The sequence below is a fragment of the Andrographis paniculata genome, unplaced genomic scaffold (assembly GCF_009805555.1).
Source record: "Andrographis paniculata isolate CXL003 unplaced genomic scaffold, ASM980555v1 Contig21END, whole genome shotgun sequence".
Taxonomy (NCBI): Eukaryota; Viridiplantae; Streptophyta; class Magnoliopsida; order Lamiales; family Acanthaceae; genus Andrographis; species Andrographis paniculata.
In genome coordinates this window covers 4382465-4406043 of record NW_026137502.1, presented here as the reverse complement: position 1 = coordinate 4406043, position 23579 = coordinate 4382465, and the positions used below count along the sequence as shown (strand labels likewise).

Here is a 23579-nt window from a genome sequence, read left to right as displayed (position 1 = left end):
ATCACAACACAAAATTTGAAATTGAGTTTTATTTTGTAGCTTTCAAACATTAACCAATTTCTATACAATTCTAGTCGTGACAACAACCATATATATACAATATATTTGTTTAAGTCTAATAGATAAGGAAAAATAGCAAAAAAAGTAAATTGTAATTTGCAAAATTTGTAGAAAAAACTCTCTTCATAAACCTTGTTTTACCACTTTGTACTTTGAATAATGTTGAAAAAATATTTTTCTATTAGTACTTAACGGAAATTGTAGCAGATGATACATTTAAACGGTGAGTATTATTATAAAATTATAAAATTTGTAAAAAGTCGCAACTAATTTAATTAATACATTGAAGGGTATTCTATAACTTTTCTCGTGTTATCTATAATTTTGTATAGTACTTATAGTTTAAGCGTGGCTGCCGGAATTAATATTTTTTATAAGATTATTTGACCGTAAGTAGGTAAAATGAAATTTTTAGGACCATAGGTCTTTTTAGCAAATTTTGCAAAGTACACAATAATCTACTGCTATTTTTCCAACAGATGAATATATACTCCCTCCGTTCAAGAGTGAATTTTTTAATTATTTGACTTTTACATACGAATTAAGATGAATTAGTATTATATATATGTAATGTAATAAATTAGTGTAATATTTATTTTACCATTGACATTAAAATATAAATAATACTCACTTCCGTTCCACAAGAAGAATACTATTTTTCATTTTTATCCGTCCCGAAAACAAGAATATTTACGCAATTAAGTAATCGTACTACATATGTAACATAATTCAATACTTGTACTACATATCTAATATAATTAATACTCTTACAATTTTTAATATAATAGGACATTTTTATCTTTTTCACTGTAGATTAATATAATATTCATATTAAAAAACCTAAGTGAAAAAGCAAAAAAAGATTAAAAAGTAGAAATATTTATATATTTAATTAAAAGTTATTGTTACTTTAAAAATAAAAAAAGAAAAAATTGACTGATAAAATAAAAAATGTATTTTTGGACGAAAGAGACTATATTTAAGTGATCCATATATATTTATATTTCGCATCCATAATAAATTAAATCAATTAATAAAATTTATAAACATACATATTCTGCGTGAGGATAAGGTGGATTTGGTTCGAAATGTCATATATATATATATATATATTCTTCTCTCACTATAAAAAAAGGTTTGATTTTCACACACATATATACATAATTATATATATATATATATATCCATGTACAGCGAAGGTATCTGGTTCCCCCAACTCACTTTTATTTTCTCACTCATTTCCAGGGGTCCTCGGGGCAATTGACCCCCCAAATTTTTAAAAATTAATTGTTTTTTTAGTGTAATTTTTAGATTTCATATAATTAGGTGCGCTGGTTTGCTTCCCCCAAAAGTCCTATCCATTATCTGGTTTCTACTTTAATTTATTATTTTTATTATAATATTTAATAATTTTATCATAAATATACTGTATAATAATTAAATTTTGTTTATATAAAAGCCTTCCAATATTAACAATATAGTAAAGAATGTCTATAATGTGATATTTTATAAAAAATATTTGATTTGAATTTTTTTTTTAAAACTACTATTGTTTCATAGTATAAAACATTACAAAATACCTGTATAAATAAAAAAAATATTAAACTACTGGTTCTATTATCTAACAAAAAAAAAAAAGTTATAGTTCAAACTCGTAATTTATAATTCAAAATATATTGAGACAAAAAATAATAATAATATAATAATAATAATAAAACCAAGTTGACGACTTTGCATCGAAGTCCAAATACGGGTTTCATCACTGCTCATTTCTGCATACCATTTTCTCTATCTGTATTATCTTTCATTCCATTGCGATTGCTTAATTAGGTGACCATCTCACATCAATTGGATCATCTTTTATGGGAATAGGATGATTAATTTTTTGGTTTATTTGATTATGGTTGAGATTGATTTAAAATATAGAGTTATTTTGAATTTTTGTTTAAATAGTATTTTGATAGAATATTTTGTAAGAAAAAATAGTATATTTTTATTAAAAATTGTGCAAAGAATAATATTAATTTGGATTTAAAAAGATAAAAAAACAAAACTTTCAATCGATCATTTGTTGGACTGTAAATTTTAACACATTGTTTAATTTTCTTAAAGTAAATATTCGGGTAAATTTAGTTAAAAGTGAGTGGAAATAGGGCGAGCAACAACAAGGGCAAGGTAGTTTAATCGTTGCTTTGAATCTATCAAGTATACAAGCGATTAATAAAGTTTAGGATTAAAATATTCAACCAACACATATACTAAAGTAATATTATGAAATCAATAACACCATATCTACAGCTAATTCTCATACTCCCTCCGTCCCACATAATTTGTCCATATTTTTTATTTTCGTTCATCCTACATAATTTGTTCTTTCCTTTTTTGGAAAATTAATTATACACTTTAATCATATTTTAAATTTTAAAATTTAAGTTTTTTTTAATCTTAATTAAACTATTTAGTTATTTTAATCTTAATCTATAATTATTTTTACTGAATAATAATTATTTTTACTAATACATTTCTTAATTATTTACTAATTATACTTTACCTGTATAGTAATAAACCCATATTATATGGGACGGAGAGAGTATTTATTTTCATTTCGGGTAATGAAAAATATATTTGTCTTTCATGAGTTTAAAATCTGTTAGGATTTTGATTTGACTAGTTTAATATGACTTATTTTACATTAACGAAAAAAATAAATAAATAAACAAATAATTGAATAGTGCCCATTTCCAACAGCTTTAAAGCTTCCTAAGAGATTCTTCACTCAAAGCTAAAGAAAAACCCATCCCAAACTAAATTTCATATCGACTTTCAATTCCCACATTAATATATACATATATATATAGTTGCAATAAAATTCTGAGGGAAGAGAGGTTCAATCGTATATATTTATAATTCGATCCATTTCTCTGAAGAAATTTTAGCCGTTTCAGATTGTTCGGAGAGATTAATGTCGATGAATCTGCTGCAATTTTGATAAGAACCCTAATTGATGGGTTCTGCAGAAATTAGGGTTTTGTATTTGATTCCTAAATCTCTGAAGAAAAAAAATCCCCCGTTTTTTTTAGCTACTGCTGATTAAAGGGTTTAGGGTTTTTGTAATTCGACGAAAGCCATGATTCCTCTGCTTTCGATTTCGTTCGTTGTCCGATTCGACGTTTCCGATGAGGAAAATCGTCTTCTTCGCAGTTTGGCGTCAGAAATAAATCATTTTGCTATTTATTATTAATTATTGCATCGAATTCTGATTTATTAGACGGAATTCGCGATGACTTTCGACCGCCGCCCCCACCGGAAGCTGCTGGGGGCCGCGCCGTCGGCGGGGGACGGCGGTAGAAGCCGCGCCGCCGGCGAGAATTTCGACACGAACATGGTGGTGATTCTTGCGGCGCTTTTGTGCGCTCTGATTTGTGCCTTGGGGATTAATTCGATCGTCAGGTACGTCCTGAGATGTGTACGGGCGGCGGATTCCGGCGGCGGCGGCCGGGTGGACGGAGACGAGCCGGGTCCGCGGCGGAGAGGGGTGCAGAATAAGGGGCTGCTGCGGCGGATTCCGGTTCGGGTATACGGATCCGGGGAGCGGGTCGGGTCGACGGACTGTCCGATTTGTCTGGCAGAGTTCGTCGACGGCGAGAAGATCAGAGTGCTGCCGGAATGCCGCCATTGTTTCCATGCCAGGTGTGTCGACGTGTGGCTGACGGCGCACGCCTCCTGCCCCACTTGCCGGCGGGTGCTCGTGGCGGAGACGGCGGGGAATGCGCCGGCGATTGGGGATGCTCCGGCGACAGCCGCCGGAGCGTTTTCCGATGAGGTAGGATGACTCCATTGAGATTTTTCTTGTAATTTTTTTTTTTTTTTTTAATCTGTTAAGTGTGTGGATATGTTCTTACAATTATGGTATGTTTTTGCTCAATTTTCTTTTTTGTGTTGTTCCAATAAATTTTTAACACAATTTTCTATTAAAATTTTTAAATGTGTATATATTTAAAATTTTACATAGTATTACTTTTGTTGTTCAAATTTATTATTATTTTTTTTAAAGTAAAAAACATACCACTTATATATATATATATATATATACTTTTCTACTCTAAAAAGTAACAATTAACAATTATTATCAAATTTTATTAAAATATGTGCCCAATCATGTGCATATAAACTTTTAACGGAAGTAGGATAATAATATACTTTGTCCACTTAAAAAAGTCTAACTATTTAATAGAAAAAAAAATATATTTTTTATATTGTAAACATTTTCTCATACTAAATTAACATAAAAAATTATATATATATATATATCTCTTAAATTAAAAATACAAATTAAATACACTTTATTATTTTCAATTATTATTATTGAAAAATACAATAAATAAGATAAAAATGTATAACTCACAAGAAGCAAATGTGTGATATCTATAACATATTTACCTGTAGATATTTTTAAAACATCTGGCATTACTTATTAATAGAGTATTTTTTTTCAAAACATATAACATTTAATATGTTTTTTTTATTACAAAATATTGCATTAAATATCATACTCCCTCGATTATTTAAATGATTGGATACAAATTTTAATAAAAATAAATAGTAATTAATATTTTTTGTCTTTTATAATAAAATTACAAAAAATAATTACTTAAAAAAGAAACAAACATATTTTTTTATGACAATATAGAAAAAAATAGATAAAATTAAATGAAGAAAGAAGTAATTTTTTTACTATTTTAAACATTTTTTAAACTTCAAAATAATTCGCATAACAATTTTTATTATTTAATTTTATTCTTTAAAAAAAATTATATTCAAGAACTATATATCTAATATTGATTTTTATTTTTTTTTAAATGAGGTACAAAAACAGACCGAATCATTTTTTTATTGTTTTTTTATTTAATTATTACTATTAATATTTTCAAATCTTGCCTAATCTTAGAATTTTTGAGCTACCTTTATCACTGTTATATATATATATATGTATATATTCCAGTGATATATTCGTCATAAAGTCGAAGAAAAGAATGAAGATTCTTATTCCACTTTTATATGGAAATCGACTTTATTATATTCTTACCTGAAATTTTCTTTGCACGAATAAGTTTTGACACAAATTTCTTTAAAATTAATAATAAGTTTTTTAAAAAGAAAAAAAAACCATTGAAATGGGACAGAGTATATTATTAGTAGTAGTAGTGTCTATTTTCAAAAGATATTTTTATATGAAACGTTATTTTCATTTTTAAAATATTAAAATAAAAATAAAAATGCATGTGATCGCGCGCAATAATTTAGGAAGACAAGAAAGAAACTCCACAAAAGACACATGCAATATCACATATCTACTAGAAAAACACATAATAAATAAATAAAAATCGAATTGGAAATAAGATTTGTCTCTTCTACCTGTCCTAATTGGAACAACTCATTTCCGCAAATGGTCCTAATAAAACGTACTATGCGGTTTAGAAGACCGCGGATCAAGTTCTGATTTGATCAGATCTAACATATAGTATCATACCGATATCTTATATAACATAACATATGATGTATTATACAAAAACATATGATAATTATTTTTAGATGATATGCTGATCTGATTTAATTGGATCAACACTAATCCACATCCAATTTAAAATATATTTAAAATAAAAGTATTGATTTGAATTTATATTTAAATAATATTTTAATATAAAAAATTATCATATTTTTATTAAAAATCCTTACCTCTACATAGTAGTGTAATTATATGTAAATTTTCAATATACAGTACAATAATACAATCAAATTCCATGTAAATCACACATTCAAGAATCACATGTAACAAAACTTAATAAAGAAAATGACAAATCCGTTTTCCTTGAAAAACTATATAATATGTAATTAAATATATATTTTTAAGTGAGACATCATTTAACAGCAAAAAATAACTTCTTTCTTTTTCACTACCAAAAAAATCGTTGCTCTATCCATTATCCATTGCCGAGGCATCGAATCATCTCCAAAATGCTCACAACTTCCCCCAACTCCGGCCGGTTCGAAGGCGCCCGAGACGTGCAAATCAACCCGAGCTTCATCACGGGAACGGCCTCCTCGCTCGGGAACCTTCGCAGCCTCCCATCGACGCATTCCTCAATACATCCATCATCTAACGCACGTCGAACCATATCCGAGAGCACAACCACGTCGTCTTCCAAGTACTCGACGGGCCTCTTCCCCGTTACAATCTCCATCACCAAAATCCCGAACCCGTATACGTCGCATTTCTCGGTGATCGAAGAATTCTCACACCCAAACTCGGGAGCCATGTATCCGAGCGCGCTCTGAATTTTACTGCCGAGAACGTATCGATCCAGCATCGGCAGAAGCCGGGCGAGGCCATAGTCCGCAACCTTGGCCTCACCCGCGCCATCATCGATCAAGATATTGCTCGATTTCAAATTGTAATGGACTATGTTCATCCTGTGAAGATGAGACAGCCCTTTCGCAATCCCGACGATAATGTCGAACCGCTCGTTCCATGTTAACGTCCCCCGCTCGGTTTCTTCGTGCAGATATGTGTCGAGGTTTCTGCCGGCGACGAATTCGTATACGAGAAGCTGTACGGATGGAGTCCAGTAGTATCCGTGAAGCGCCACGACGTTTACGTGGCGAACCGTCCCCAACTTCTCGACTTCTCGTTCAAAATCTTTTTCGGATTTGACGAGGCTCGAGACGGTTAACTTTTTTACCGCGATGGATCGCCCGTCTTCGAGTGTAGTCCGGTAAACGGCTCCGAATCCTCCGCGTCCGAGCTTGCAGTCTTCGTTAAGAAGCGCGCACGTGCCCATCGGGAAATCGAGATTATCTGAAAACACAACGAGCTTGCCGGAATCTGTGTCGCTCGATGTCGAGAGGCTCAAGTCGTCACCGGCAGGATAAAAGTTCAGAGCCACAGTCGACTGAGATGTTGCTCCGCGAACGCGGAGATTAACCACAGTGACAGCAATTACACCAACAACGATGGCAGCGGCTGCGCCGATGGCGATAAGAGCTGAGACGCTGAGAATCTTCTTCCTCCCGTGCGTGAAACCGGGAGTCGTCGAGCCTGTTGTGGCAGCGTCGGTAGCGTTTGGATCAAGAACTATTGGCTTGGGGACAACTCCGGGGCAGCTTCTGTTGACGGCTGCGCCACAGAGGGACGGATTTGCAGACACAGACGAGGGATCGATGGTGTTGAAGAAAACGCTCAATGGCAGCTCGCCGTGTAGCTGATTGTGTGAAATGTTGAATACCCGAAGTTTGACGAGATTTTCGAGCTGCTTCGGAAGGGTTCCTCTCAGCTGATTAAACGAGAAGTCCGCCGTTTGAAGGTTCGTAAGTTTCGCGATAGATCCCGGGATAGAGCCGGTGAGCTCGTTGCGCGCGACAGACCTGCCAAATTCGATCAAAATCATTCAAATCCATCAAGATGAAGATCAATCCAACGATGCATATATCGAATACTATAGACGACGAGCAGGAAATAAACATACAACGATACCAGGGCAGCACAGTCGCCGATAGATGCAGGGATGTCGCCGCCGAGTGAATTATTTTCAAGCCTCAGCTCCACAAGAGACGCCATTGATCCAAGCTCTGAAGAAATGCTGCCATGGAGCAAATTCCCTGCCATATTCAAAACCTGCAAGCTATAGAAATTTCTTAAAGCAATCGGGATTGTGCCGGAGAGATTATTCTTCGAGACATCTAAAACCAGAAGGCGTCCTCGCGAATTCTCTGTCGATGAAGCGAAAGCATCTCCGGTACTGCCGCTTAACCTGTTGTCCGAAAGCAAAACTCTCTGCAAACCGAGGTCGAACATCCAAGAACGGAGATTACCTGTTAAAGCATTGTGACTAAAGTCAATAGTTATAAGATTTGTACAGTTGATCATAGTCTCCGGAGGGCTTCCGGTGAGGGAATTGGTTGAAAGATTCACGGCCTTCAACTGCTGCAGCTTCGACAAGGAAGTCGGAATCTCGCCGGAGAACATGTTAGCGGAGAGATCTAGAGTTTCTAAACTTCTCAATTCTCCAATCCAATCAGGGATATTTCCAGTAAATGCATTTCCATGGAGAATCAGATCACTACATAACGAGAGTTTCTGCAAACTGCTCGGAATCTCTCTAGAAAACGAATTTAGACTAAAATCGATTACCCTTAGCCCCAAGCAGTTCCCAATTCCATCGGGAATTTCGCCGGAGAGACGATTGTTCCTCAGAATTATTTCCCCCAAACTGCTCGCACCTTCAATGCCGGCAGGGATTTCACCCTCCAACAAATTGTACGATAAATCGAGCGAACCGAGTGCCGACAACGACCAAATCTGCGGCGGCAATCGTCCTGAGAACTGGTTGCCGGAGAGATTGAGGGAAGCCAGAGACGAACAGGAGCTCAAACTCTTAGGAATCGAGCCTGAGAAGGTGTTCTTCGAGAGGGAAAGGGAGCGCAAATTCCCGCACTGAGTAAGGAAATCATTTCCGATTGAACCAGAGAAAGCATTCTCGCTCAAATCCAGCACTCGGAGATCACTCAGCTGTGCGAAACCGACGGTTGCATCGCCGGAAAAGTTGTTCCGCGAGAGCGAGAGTGTCTGCAGGAATTTCAATTGAAGAATCCCTCGCCCTAGCTTACCCGACAGGCCGTAGCCGTCGAGGACGACGCCGGACACTCGATTGGAACTCGGATCGCAGCTAACTCCGGCCCAATTATTGCAAGGACTGTCGCTGTCTTCGTTCCAGGAAGCCAATTTTCCGTCGGGGTCCTGTACATCTGCCTTGAATAAAATCAATCCTAAAACGTCGTCGTTCAAGGAAGCGCTCACAGATTCCGCGGCAAACAGGAACAAACTGGTTAAGAAGCAAATGCAAAATGTAACCGCCGAAGACATTGCGGAGGTCAAAGCATTTCGGAAATTTAGTTATCGAGGAGAAAATCGGACCACTGGATAGTGGATAATCAATCCAAGAGATAAAATACTAGAAAGAAATTCTCCAAAAAACTGCAAACCATTAAAGCATCTGCATCAATCAATGAGTTGTTCAAAATCTACAGATGAAATTGAGAAAAGCTTTCAGAATGGAGAAGACGAAGCACAGGGAGAAATCCAAAGGTGAAGAGCGAAGGTGGATATGTATGGAGTCGATAATGGAGCAATGCTGACGACCAGAATGCGAGGTAAAATAAAATTACAGGAATCTACCGACGAGAAGGCGATAGTCGGCGGCGGCAGCGATTCCGGCGACGGCAGAGTCAGGTTAGGGACGGACTACAGCGTATATATCACTATACCGCAGTGCATTTATGAGGGTTGGCTGTGGTGCACCGCTTTTATTTGTTTTCCACGTGGCGGTTTTTTATAGGTTAGTTAGAAATCCAAAGCTGGATGTCGCTTTGCATTTGAAAATGCTCACTAGCTTGATACGATTGTCTCACACAATGATATTTATTAAAATATATTAATAAAAACAAATTATAAATTAATATTAAAATAATAACGAATTAGATTAATTAAAATTTTAGAAATTATAAATTAAAAAAATTAAAATAAAATTAGATGCGCCATCGGGACAGCCTTTAACATTCAACGCAAGTCAAATGTGCTACCAATACGGCGCAATTAACGGCGTCAGCGTGTGATTAAACTATGAGACAGGTGGAAAGGGACAAAGCGGCCGCCGTTAGGTAACGGATTCCCAGAAAATAAGAGCACGAAGTCAACCAAAATTTGACTTCTTTTAGTAACATTCGGAATCCGAATTGGGTGAACTTTCCAAACTTTCGTCAATACACGAATTTGATTTTTCTTTCTTTCTTTTATATATATTTAGGTATGTAAAAAATATGATATATGTATATATATAATACGAATTTATTTAGTATTTTAATTTAAAATTTTTATTCTAAATATAAAAAATAGATATTGTATGACATTAAATATTAAATATTTAAATTAAATTAAATATCATATATATATTAAAAAAAAATAAAATTTTAATATAAAAAATTTATTTATTCTTATAAAATTCACATTAAATATTCAAAATTCCAACTCTTTTAAAATTTTTCAAAAGTTTAAAACTTTTAAATTTGTTTAGTATTTTAGTTTAGATTTTTTTTAATATTAAATATGATAAATGTTTCGATAATATAAAAATAATATTTTATATTAAATATTGATTTTTTTTATTAAAAAAAATAAAATATTTATCATATATATTAAAATGATACAAGTTTTATAGGGCTAACAAACCCTAAACCTGAACCAAAATGGAATCTATAGTATTTTAAATAGAATTTTAAGCAAGAGTTCATGGTTAAATAGTGGGCCTTTATATTCAAAGCCAACTATATTTTTTGCTTTATAATAAATTAAAAATTAAACAGCTCAATTTTAATTTGGGCTTCAATATTTTTAAGGCCCAGTCTTTCAATGCCCACATTGGTCAAAAAAAAAAAAATGTTTTTCTTTTTGTGTATGTTAGTTTCAAATTCTGGTCTACAAATCTGATCCATGTTAAATAATAAAATATAATAATATATATAAGATAATAAAATAGTATAATACCATTGAAACTCCAGTTTGTGGATAAATAATTAATAATTGTATTTTCTAATTATTTGAGCTTTTAGTTGAGATATTAAATATACCGTTTGTTTTAAGACTATTTTTTGTTTTAATATTGATTTGATGTTATGTATTGTAAAAATAAATAATGTATTTTTATTGAATAATGAGTAGTAAAAATATAAATAATTATTGTCAAGAGAACAAAATTAAAATATTATACTCCTCCGTCTTATTAAAAGGTTGTTATTTTTCATTTTCGTTTGTCCCAAAATAAAGTTATCATTTCCTAATTTAGTAATTGTACTACTTACCTAACATAATAAATACGCTTCTAACTTAAAATATATTACACAAATTTCATTACTTTTATATTACACAATACTAATAGGGGTATTTTCGTTCTTTTCACTACAATCTATTATAATACTAATATTAAAAAATTTACGTGCAGAAAGCAAAATCCGCCCTTGTTCCGAGACGGAGGGAGTATAACATAATTTATATCAGACACCATTATCCTTATGTTTTAGATTCTAAAACGATATGAACTTATTCAAAATACAAACTAGACATACCATTATTTGATTGGCGAAAAAGTGAAACCATTTTGGGAAAGATGGTGATAATATGCACATGAAATGATCAGAAGCTGTCTTCCACTATATCTGCATATATACTACTTACATCGTTTCCAAATAAATACATAATAATAAGAGTAGTATTTTATTTTTATTAAAATATTTTAAAATTATAAATCTAAATCAAAATTTTAATATATACTATAATTTGGGATAATCTTGCCTTTTTCTTTTAATTGCTAGTTAGAGGGTGTTTGGGAAACAATATTTTGAAGAACTTTTAGTTTATTAAACAACGCTGTTTGACCAGTCAAAAAATTAATTTTTGAAAAGCTCATCTACCCCACGTTTGAAAGAGCTTTTTTATTTTAATTTTGATTATTTCTTATTTACGCTTAAAACTTAATTATTTATTTTATACATATAAATATATTTTGATAGCAGTATTTATTAATTATATTTAATTTATTAAATTATATTTTTATTTTTGTAAATTTTAAATAATTACTATTATTAATTATTATATATAAATTATTATATTTGTAAAATATATAAATTTTTAAAACTAAATCAAATAAAAAAAACAAAGCTTATTAATTTATTTATATATATTAAAATAATAAATATATATATATATGAAAGATTTATTATTTTATATTTTACATAATTTTAATAAAAAATTATTATTTTTTAGTAAAAATAATTTTTTCAGAACTAAATAATAAAAATAAAAATAAATATTTTATAATATTTTTATAATTTTCAATAATTAATAACAAAAATTTTCATAAATTTCAAACCAAAATGAATAAAATTAAATATTTTAAAAAATAACATATCAATGTCCTTAATAGTCATTTTATGTATAAACAACTGATGTCAAACAATTGTTTTACCAAACACTTTAATACAAACAGCTAATTGAATCAGCTAGTCAAACCAACTAATTGAATCAGCTAATTTGTCAAAAGCACCCTAAAAACTTGTTTATAATTCATTTATATTAAACTTTATACATTTATAATTTTATTATTTGTAATTTAACAAATGACCAATTTTCTATTATTATTTTTATTTACCCGAACATTTTAGTATTAACTATTCAATAAATTTTATATAATACACTTAATTTACTTTTTATTTATACCATTTTTATATGAAAATGTATTATGTTTTAGTTTTCATGCCCGACCATTGTAGCATAAATAGCCCGGATGGAGGGGTATTATAAAAACAAAAGAATTATTGAATAGTTAATAATAAAATATTGAAGTAAATAGAAAAAAATAGTCAATAATTGATTATTATTATTATTGGTTAAAATATATATAGTAAAATTTTATCCAAATAAAATTGTTTACTATACCTAAATTATGCATAAATTTATCGGATAAAAAACATTGCATAATTATTCCAAACGGAATGAGTAATATAATAAATATGTTGAAACAATTATTTGTAAAAACATATAAAAAGAATATAATATGTTCAATGACTTTTTAAATAATAATAATAATAATAAAAGATACTCAAAAATTCAAAAATAAATTATACCCTTTTTCTTATCATGTCTCTGTCTATGTCACTTTCCCTTTAAAATGGAACCACAATGCATCCCACACTTAAGTGTCCACCATTATTGGATTTATTTATTTATTTATTTATTATTTTTTTTACACGATTTTTAATATATATATATATTCTTTTTTCATAAAAATTAATATTCAATATAAAATATTATTTTTATAATATCGATACAATTTTTTATACCCATATTAAACAAAAATACAAAACCTAAATATTTTAAATGCAATGTGTTCATTCAAAAATACAAAATAAACAAAACCTAATACTCCTATAATTTATTTTTACACGTAAATTAAGTATTAATATTTTAAATGCAATGTCGAATTTTACTCCTGTAGATGTTTTTGAAATGATGTTGATGATATTGTTATAATAATATACATTACTCCCTCCATCTCAGTTAAATTTTTCTATTTAGCTTGCGCACGAATATTGTGTAATTAATAAATAATTAATAAGTATATTAGTAAAAATAATTACGATTTAATAAAAATAATTATAGATTAAGATTAAAATGACTAAATAATTTAATTAAAATTAAAAAATTATAAATTATGAATTTTAAGATGCAATTAAAAAAATGTATAATTATATTTCAAAAAAAATGACCAATTATATGGAACGAACGAAAATAAAAAAGATGAGACAAATTAATTAAGCGGGACGGGGGAGTAAAATATAATTTTTTTTTTTTAATATTTGAGAACTATAATTACTAAGGAGGAAAATAATAAATTAATTCGGACATATAAAATTGACAAAATAAATAAATTAATTACAAACTGAATTCAAAACCATATCCTGATTGATTTACATATTTTAGCTAATAATGGGAGAAAACAGATTTGCTTAAAATATGCAGTTTGAAAGTTACATCTGACCTAAGTGTTTTTTTTATTTTTTGGAATAATTAACAACAACTATTATTTTGAATTTATTTTTCCTTTGTCTTATTATGTATATTTTCAAACCTACAATCATTTATTCCATATTTAAAAGAATTTCCAATTATAAATTTGTATTGCAATAAATGGGCCCGTCATGCAAATTTATGCTCGCTTTTCTTTTTAGTTTGTCATCAAAAAAATATTCTCGTTTCTTTTTTAAGTAAAAAATTATTATACTTTTGTATTTTTTTTTACTATAAAAGGAAAAAATAATAATTATTACCCAATTTTATTAAAACTCGTGTCCGATCAAGTGAGCACACATTTGCATGACGGAAGGAATATTATTTTTAAGGTTTATTTGATAAATGTATATTTTGTCATTTTTTATTATTCGAATATAAAATATTTATTTTGTTTATTTTTTAAATATGTATGAATTCAACTGTACTTTCATATTTATATTTATTTATATTGATATCTCACAATAACTTTACACATTATAAAAGTAAAAATATTCTTTATATACCAAAACTATTTAAATTATAATTTAAACTCAAACACAAATAAATAAAGGCTCTGTTCATCATCAGTTTTATATATATATATATTTTTTCTTTCTAAATTTCTATTAGATTTTCTCCACTTAATGGATAAGCTTTTGTTATCGAGATAATTTCTTCTTATCTGAAATTTTGGTGATTGGATTTGCACTAACGGAAACCATAAATTTTAAACACAATAGATGAATCAATTTGCTTGTTTTTAGATAGTGAATAGAATTTTAACATTTATTTTTTAATTCCGATTCTCTGAAAATAATAATAAATAATATAAAGTACTCCCTCCGTCCCTTAACAATCTATCCATTTTTTCATTTTGGTCCGTCTCATAACAAAGTATCCGTTTCCTTTTTTAGTAATTGTACTATCTACCTAACATTACAAATACCCTTCTAATTTACAATATATTACACAAATCTCATTTACTTTATATCATACAATACTAATAGGGTTAATTTAGTCTTTTTACCTTTATTTCTACTTTATCCTAATATAATACTAATATTCATAAAATCTCGTGCATAAACAAAATGGATAGATAGATTGGGGACGGAGGGAGTATCTTTTACAAAATAAAAAGTCAAAAAACGATAAAATTTAAATATTCATTACAAAAATCAAATATTCTAACTTAAAATAATATATTTTATATTTTACATCAAAAATATGATTTAATTAAAAAGAAAAAAGAAAAAAGAAAAATTCAAACCAAAACTAAACAAAACCCAATATTATTTGTCATAGGATATATCTTTATTTATAAAAAGATGTTAAAGATGAAATTTAAAAGTTTGGATGCTTCAAACCAAGACGATGAGAAGATACCTTAAAAGTTGGGTTTTGGGGTTTTGAGTTATACATATATATATAATATTAAAAATATAAATATTAAAAAAAAATGTATCATAAAAAGATTCTAATAATAAATTGTTTATGCATAAGACAAACATTAAGATCAAATAAATATTCTTCCTTATCATCACTTAATTCAAGAAATATATATATATATATATATATACACACACAATTTATTCCATAAAATCTTTGATTTCATCACATGAACATTTCGAAGTCCTTTGTAGACACTTGTTTGGATATATTAATACGTACAAAATGAATCGAATAGATAATATTAAAATTGCTACATTAAAAATAATAATAATAAATGCAATTTTAGCTCGATGGGATATTACTATTTAATTTATATTATTTTTAATAAAAATATTTCATAAAAGACCCTCGCTCACAATAAATTTGAATAAAAAAACAAGAATCTAAATGTGAGTGGGAAGTATGGCTTTGAACTGAACGAAATCTAGACAAACAATTGAAGACAAAATATAAATTTTATGGAAATTTTTTTTTTAAAAAAAAAAAGAAAAAAATGATGAAAAATAAATTTAGCAAATGAAATGTAAACATTTCAAAATCAAAAGATTTCTGGGTACATTTGGAGTTAAGTGCACCTGAAGAACATTTCAATCACGAGGGTTAGTAATAATGAACTATTTTTAAATAATAAATTAAAATATTATTTAAATCAATTTGATATAAATTAAACTAAAATAAAAGAGACCACACTATTATGTAAAGGTTTGATTTGATTTTATACTACTAATTCTTTTTACTTGTCAAAATTATTAAATCAAATGTATATTTTTATTTAAATTAGTATGGTAAAAAAAATTATTTTTAAATATTCTTGTACTTTACATTGAATATATATATATATATATATTAATATATTTTTCACTATTGTCATATTTATTTGTTAAATTCAGTGTCAAGAATCTGTGGCAGCTTATCATTGCACAATCATACACCCAAAAATAAATAAATAAAAATCGATTCACAGTCACTTCAATTAAAGTAAGAAATCATTACACAGTAAAAATATGTATCCTTTAAAATTTTACTCACTCCGTCTCAAGTATCGTGTGTCTGTTACACTGTAAACACTGTATTTTACAAAGAGTGTAATTACTAGATAATTAAGAATGTATGAGTGAAAATAATTATTTTATAATATAAATAATTATAAATTAAGATTAAGATAACTAATTAGTTTAATTAAAATTAAAAAAAATTAAAAAGTTTAAAATGAGATTAAAGTGTATAATTATTTTTTTAAAAAAAGTGACATACAATATGAAACGGACATAAACGACAATGTGGACATGGTACGTAGGATGAATGGAGTATTAAATAATGTATAGGTCAATTTATTCTTTTGTAGTTTTGTTTAGGGTCTATTTGTTGGTATTTTTTTTGTCTAAATTAATTTCAATATTGTTTACAACTCTTACTAAAAAATATATTATATATTTTTTAAAACAAGATATCACATGTGTTTCTTTTGACAAAATTTCTCAAATTTTATTATTTGATTCTCTATTTTTTTTTAAAAAAAATAAAATATATTTTTTCTCACAAAATTTTCATCAAATATTATTTTAATATCATACTCAAATCAAATACTATTATTTTTATATTAATATGATATAATATTCTATTAATATTGTTGGGTTTATACTGAGTATAGCTAGATGATTTGATAAAAAAGAAAACGTATTAAAATTAAAATTAATTTATATAATTTATAATCATTAGTAAAACTGTTGTGTTTTAAAACCCAATAAAAACAATTAAAAAAAATCTGAAAAAAAAATAAATATATATATATATACACAAGTCATACACCCCTCAATCCTCATATACTGGAATACATAACCCTCTCCGCCAATAATTTCTCTCCCCCACTCTCTCTCTCTCTCTCTCTCTCTCTCTCTCTCTCTATATCTATATATATATATATATCGTCTTTGTGTCATCAGAATTAATTAATTTCCCCCAAACAAACCCAGCTGTAAGAGAGAAGCCTAGGTAGCTAGCTAGAATCCACATACACTAATACAACAATGGCATCATCGCCGGAATATTCCTCCCCGAAAGCAGCAGCCGCCGGCGACACCCCGACGGCGAACGGCGGCGGCGTAGGGAATCCTCCGGTTGAGCTGGTGCTGATACACGGGCTGGGGAGCGGCGCGTGGTCGTGGTACAAGGTGAAGTGTCTTTTGGAGAACAGCTGTGGTCATAAGGTGACGTGTCTTGACCTTACGAGCGCCGGAAAAGACCAAACTGACCCCGCCGACGTCCACACCTTCGCCCACTACAATAAACCCCTCATCGATTTCCTCTCCTCCCTCCCCACCAACCACAAGGTAATTACTACTACTAATTAGAGTCTCTGTCTCTATATATGTATGTATGTATTGTGGACAGACACGTGTCGGTGTGTGAGGTGCAGGTGATCCTGGTGGGTCACAGCGCGGGTGGACTTAGCCTGAGCGATGCAATAAACCAGTTTGGATGTAAGAAGATTAAGGCTGCTGTGTTCCTGGCAGCCACCATGTTAAAACGTGGCTTTCATGCTCCCCAGGACCTCAAAATAGTAAGTCCGCTGCCTCTGCCCTTTTTGGTTTTTTTTTTTTTTTTTTTTTTTTCTAACTATTTTTAAAAAATTAGTTTATCCGTCCGCCTAAAAAAGTATATATATTTCTATTTTGGACTTTCAATTATAAAGTAATCATTTTATTAAATACCCCATTTTTTTCCATAAATACTCTTACTTTCACACCATTACTTTTATACAAAAAAGTAAAGACAAAAATGTCATTACACTACTTTTACATATCTATTATAATTAAAATATTATTATTTCTTAAATTCCGCGTCAAAAGTAAATATATACTTCTTATTTGACGGAGGGAGCATTATATAAAAATGTAATATAAATTAAGAAAAAATGACAAAAGTATTTCTATTAGTGTCTCATAATACTATTATGATAACATTTGTGCAAAAAATTATATAAATATAATGATATTTCTAATGTTAAATATAATGATGCAAAAGGTAAATGAGATACTTAGAGTCGGATGAAAGAAGTATTTTACTCCATCCGTCTAACTTTTCATGTACACCTTTCAATTTTCGTCCGTCCCACTTATTTTGTCACTTTCTTTTTTTAAAAAAAAAAAAGAATTATACACTTTAATCTTATTTTAAAAAATATAATTTATAATTTTTTTAATTTTAATTATACTAATCGGTTATTTTAATTTATAATTATTTTTATTATACGATAATTATTTTCACTAATATATTTTTAATTATTTACTAATTATACTCTTCTAAATTCCTATATCTACAATAAATCAGACAAAATATTCAGAACGAATGGAGTAATTAATATTTTTTTTTTAAAAGAAAAAAGAACAATAAAAAATCTCTAAGAATTCGAAACTAAACAAGCCCTTGGGAATTGAAATGGGGAGAATGTGTGTGGTAGTGAGTGTGTGTCATCCCACACTATTATTGGCTGCTTTTAATTACTTATGCAGCATCTCTTCGTTTGACTTTTTTTTTTTTTAAAAAAAATGACCTGATAGTGATTTTTATTTGCAAATTGTCTGGGCTATATTTACTTTAAATTTTAATATTTACTTCTTTTTTTTTTTTTTTTCAAATGCAATGTTTATGACTTTTTATAAAAATATATACTATCTTCATTCCTATTCTAATTTATTTTTTTGAGTTTTTAATAAATTTAAAATATATTAATATTTTATTTGTTAGTAAAAATATTTAAGATAATTTTTTATATTTTTACTGTTGAAGTATATATACTTTTAAGTGAAGCTTATACAAATAGTAAAAGATACTCTCAATTAGTATTATGAAGTAGGAATAGTATTATTTTATAAAATATTATATTCAAATAATTATAAATCCAAATTTAATTCAATACAAAGGTGTGTTTGGATTGAATATTGAACTATTCCCAACTTTTTTTTCCTCTCTAAACTTATCAAATTACAATGTCTTTGGTTTTGATTTGAATTTGAATTGGTTTAAATAGTACATAGATGTGATATCTTATTATTATTATTATTATTATTATTATTATTATTTTAAAAAAAAAGTTTATAAAAACACCCAATTGAAATACATTGCATAATATGTTTTGTGATGTGATGGTTAAATAATATTTAAGTGTGTTTACAACCAAGAATATTTTCTTACTATATTATGCAAAACCAAAATTTCATTCGAAATTAATACTCCATCCCTTCTAATACAATAATTTCATTTTTGTCCGTCTTAAAATAATAGTCTCATTTTCATAAATAATCATATCACTATAAAACTATAATTACTTTTTCATTATTATTACACAATTGTTACTGCTTTTTACACTAAGATCATCTCCAATGTAAAAAAAAAAAGGGGGAGGGGCTCCAACCCAACCCCAAATTCCCCCCATTTTTGCAGATATGCACAGTGTTACTCCATTTTTGAATGTGTTTTTTATATTTTTTTTATTTTTTGGGTGTATTGTGTAATTTTAATTTTTTAATAGATGATATATAATTTTATATTTTAAAAATTTGTATGTAATTTTATTTTTTTTAAAAAATAATGTATAATTTTATTTTTTAAAAGTAATATAAGTTTAGTTTTTGGAAAGTAATATAATTTTATTTTTTTAAAAAATAATGTATAATTTTATTTTCTAAATTGATATATAATTTTACTGTTGAAAAATAATATAAATTATATGTGTATGGATTTAGGGCGTGTTTGGCAATTAACTGTTAGCTGATTCAATTAGCTGGTTTGACTAGCTGATTCGATTAGCTGTTTGTATTAAAATGTTTGGTAAAACAATCGTTTGATATTAGTTGTTTATACGCAAAATGACAATTGAGGACATTTCTATTTTATTCGTGTTTCTAATATATTCAATTATATTTTTTTGAGTTTAGAATGTTAAAAATATTTTGTTATTAGTTATTGAAAATTGTAAAAGTGTAATAAAAATATTTCTTTTTATTACAGTTATATTTAAAAAATAATATATTTTTATCAAAATATATAAATAATTTTTTTTTATTGAATATGATGTAAAGTATAAAAGAATAAATTTTTAGTGTATATATTTATTATGTTAGTTATCGATTAGTTCATTATATTTATAATTTTCATTAAATTTAATTTATTTTTAGTATAAAATTTATATAATGTAATTTTAATAAAAAAATAAATTATTAATATTTATATTTTTTATTTTATGTTGATTTTAATAAATTTATATATTTTACAATTAAAATAATTTTTATATAAAAATTAATTATTTTAAATTTATAAAAGTAAAATTATAATATAATAAAATATTCTAATATAATTAATAAATAATCAAAATATATTTATTTGTGTAAAATTTATAATAAATTTTTAAGGGCATATAAGGAATAAAAAAAAACTATTTCAAAATGTTGGGTAAGTTAGCTTTTTAGAAATTAACTTTTTGGGTCCAAAAAACTATTCCAAAAAGCTAATTTACCAAACACCTAAATTAGTTTTTTGACAAGTCAAACAATTAAAAGCTATTCAATAAGTTAAAAGCTATTCAAAAAGCTATTTGCCAAACACCCCCTTAATGTAAAAATAAATTAAAGTTGGGGTGTAATTTATAAATATGAAAAGCTATATAAACTAGTATAAAAGAGGAATATATAAGGAATATACGTTTTAGAGTAAAAATTGAAATTTATGGTTGGAGTAAAATTACTGTAGATCAACTGCATTTTTACTGTAGCAACTACAGAAATAGAGTGGAGGGTTGGAGATGGCCTAATACACTCACAAAGACAAAAAAGTCATACTTTTTATCCACTATCAATATAATATCAATATTCTTTAAATTTCATGTCAAACCCAAACCAGAGTATAGTTCTGGGACATAGGAAATATTTTATTAATTTAGAAATGTATCTATAAAATTGCTTGCCAGAAGAACACATCCTTTGTATTTAATGTGATATTATATATATATATATATATGTTTTAATATTTTTATTAGAAAGATGAAATTGATGTGTGCATAATTGCATTGCAGGGAATACCAGAGAGATTTGGAGGAGGAAAAGGAGACGACAAATCATCATCGGTGCCAGCTGTCAACTATGAAGATCAACAGCAACAAAGTCTCCTACTCTGCCCATTGGAGGTATGTATGTCATTTGAATTTCAGATCAATATTATTTATTTTTTACAATTTTAAATAAAAATATATATTTTTTAATTTGGTAAAATTTGTATATTTGGATCCCATAAGAAAATTAAAAAATAAATTTTATTTTATTAGAAAATAATAAGAAAAATAATTGACAGTATTTTTATATATTTAATAAAAAATTAAAGAAAAAAAAAAGACAATATAATCAATATAATGATATTTATTTAAAAAGCCCACGAAAAAAATGCATCTATGAGAACTATATAGTAAAGAACTTTATTTTAAGAAAAATATAAATGAAACTAGGCTTATATAGCATAATTTGAAAGATTTATTGTGATAATATATATATTTAGGACGTCGTATTGTCGGCATTATTGGAGAGGCCGGGGCCACTCCCGGCTTTAGCATCGAGTAAGTTTGAGGAGGGTGAGGACGCGGACAAAGTGCCGAGAATATATATCAAGACAAAGTACGACAATGTCTTAAAGCCGTGGCAACAAGAAGCGATGATCGAGAAATGGCCTCCCGAGGATATTTATGTGATGGATAGCGATCACAGCCCTCTATTATCGAATCCGATTAAGCTTTCGGGATTATTGCACAAGATTGCCCTTATTTATGGATGAATAATAATAATAATAATAATAATAATAATAATAATAATAATAATAATAATGACTACTTTTATTTAATTTGGGGTGATTATGTCTTATTGTAATAATTTAGTTAAAGCTTTCTTAACGATCCATTGATTCAATGTAGTTCAATTTATGTTATATTTTAATTTAATTAGTAAGTAAAAGTTTTAAAAAATTATGTTATAATTCTTGACCAATTGATTTTTGTGATTTTATGTGCTTTGATTAGATGGTGATATACAGTTTGTTTGCTTGGCATTTATTTTTATTTTTATTTTTTAGTATTTGATTTTATATTTTTAATAAAAATATATTATTATTATTATTATAATAATAATAATAATAATAATAATTATTATTATTATTATTATTATTATTATTATTATTATTATTATTTTACAAATATGCTATTTAAACTAAAATTTAAAATAAATAAAAATTCACCAACCAAATACAATCATAAATAATATAGGTAGGAAAAACTGAAAATTTGCAAAATACAATAATAAATAATATCATCCAAATGTACATAATTATAATTTTTATTAGGACAAAATATATTCTAAATCTTTGCAAAGTCATCATTTTCTATTTTTTGGTCGCATGTGGGACAATCTTTGTGTGAATATAATACACATAAATATAAGTAAATAAATTTGAACAAAAGTGTAAAATGTATTTTGTCAGACAGATAATAAAATATCACATATGGATATTTTTTTGCAATTTTATCAATGTGGATATATAAGTAAATAAATATCTAGATATCTTCTTCACTATGATATCATCAACTTCACTAAGGGTGTGTTTGTTTGGGGGTTTGGATTTTGAATTGAGATTTGAATAGTAAAAATTTTGAATTTGAATAGTTGTATGATGTTATATAAATAGGTGTTGATGTGATGTTTTGAATGTAAAATTGATTTTTAGTATTCCCTCCGTCCCACATAATTTGTCCCTATTTTCTATTTTCGTCCGTCCCACATAACTTGTTCTTTCTATTTTTTGAAATATAATTATGCACTTTAATCGCATTTTAAATTTTATAATTTTTTTAATTTTAATTAAACTATTTACTTATTTTAATCTTAATCTATAATTATTTTTACTAAATAATAATTATTTTTACTAATACATTTCTTAATTATTTACTAATTATACTTTACCTAAATTTCTGTATCTACACTAATAATCCCATATTTTCTGGGAGGGAGGGAGTATAATATAAAAAATGAAAAATAGGTGTTTAATTTGATTTTTTTTTTAGAAAAAAATTGGATGAATAATGTAAATCCAATCCAATCCCCCAAACAAACACAACCTGAATATAATTGTATTAGAAAATTTATTTCGACAATTTTATTGTTTTAAAAATATTTTATATGTCCATTTAAATTTTATTTATTGATTATCATAAATTCGTCTTCGTATACAATTTATTCTGTGAAATTGCCAAGGACTGGTGATCGCGTGCTCATATATATAGTCTTTTCATTTTTCATCCTTCTAGATACAATATATAAATTTATTCCAAAAAAATAATAAATAAAATATTAAAATGATACTGGTATAAGTATTACCT

The 23579-nt window shown here is 27.7% G+C and overlaps 3 protein-coding genes across 3 annotated transcripts; 2 read left to right on the top strand and 1 right to left on the bottom strand.

Moving 5' to 3' along the window:
- The first annotated feature begins 2815 nt into the window (after window positions 1-2815).
- LOC127244958 (RING-H2 finger protein ATL74-like) lies at window positions 2816-4034 on the top strand. The gene has a single exon (XM_051265572.1). It carries the CDS (start codon window positions 3341-3343, stop codon window positions 3890-3892), a length of 552 nt encoding a protein of 183 aa, XP_051121529.1. The 5' UTR covers window positions 2816-3340; the 3' UTR covers window positions 3893-4034.
- A 1805-nt stretch (window positions 4035-5839) lies between these two features.
- Window positions 5840-9370, bottom strand: LOC127245079 (probable LRR receptor-like serine/threonine-protein kinase IRK). Its single transcript, XM_051265721.1, has 2 exons — window positions 7584-9370; window positions 5840-7482 (listed from the first exon to the last, which is right to left on the bottom strand). The coding sequence occupies exons 1-2, from the start codon at window positions 8978-8980 to the stop codon at window positions 6042-6044; spliced, it is 2838 nt and encodes a 945-aa protein (XP_051121678.1). The 5' UTR covers window positions 8981-9370; the 3' UTR covers window positions 5840-6041.
- A 7618-nt stretch (window positions 9371-16988) lies between these two features.
- LOC127244920 (methylesterase 17) lies at window positions 16989-22162 on the top strand. Its single transcript, XM_051265516.1, has 4 exons — window positions 16989-17496; window positions 17583-17726; window positions 21237-21347; window positions 21713-22162. Exons 1-4 carry the CDS (start codon window positions 17194-17196, stop codon window positions 21983-21985), a joined length of 831 nt encoding a protein of 276 aa, XP_051121473.1. The 5' UTR covers window positions 16989-17193; the 3' UTR covers window positions 21986-22162.
- Window positions 22163-23579: the final 1417 nt, after the last annotated feature.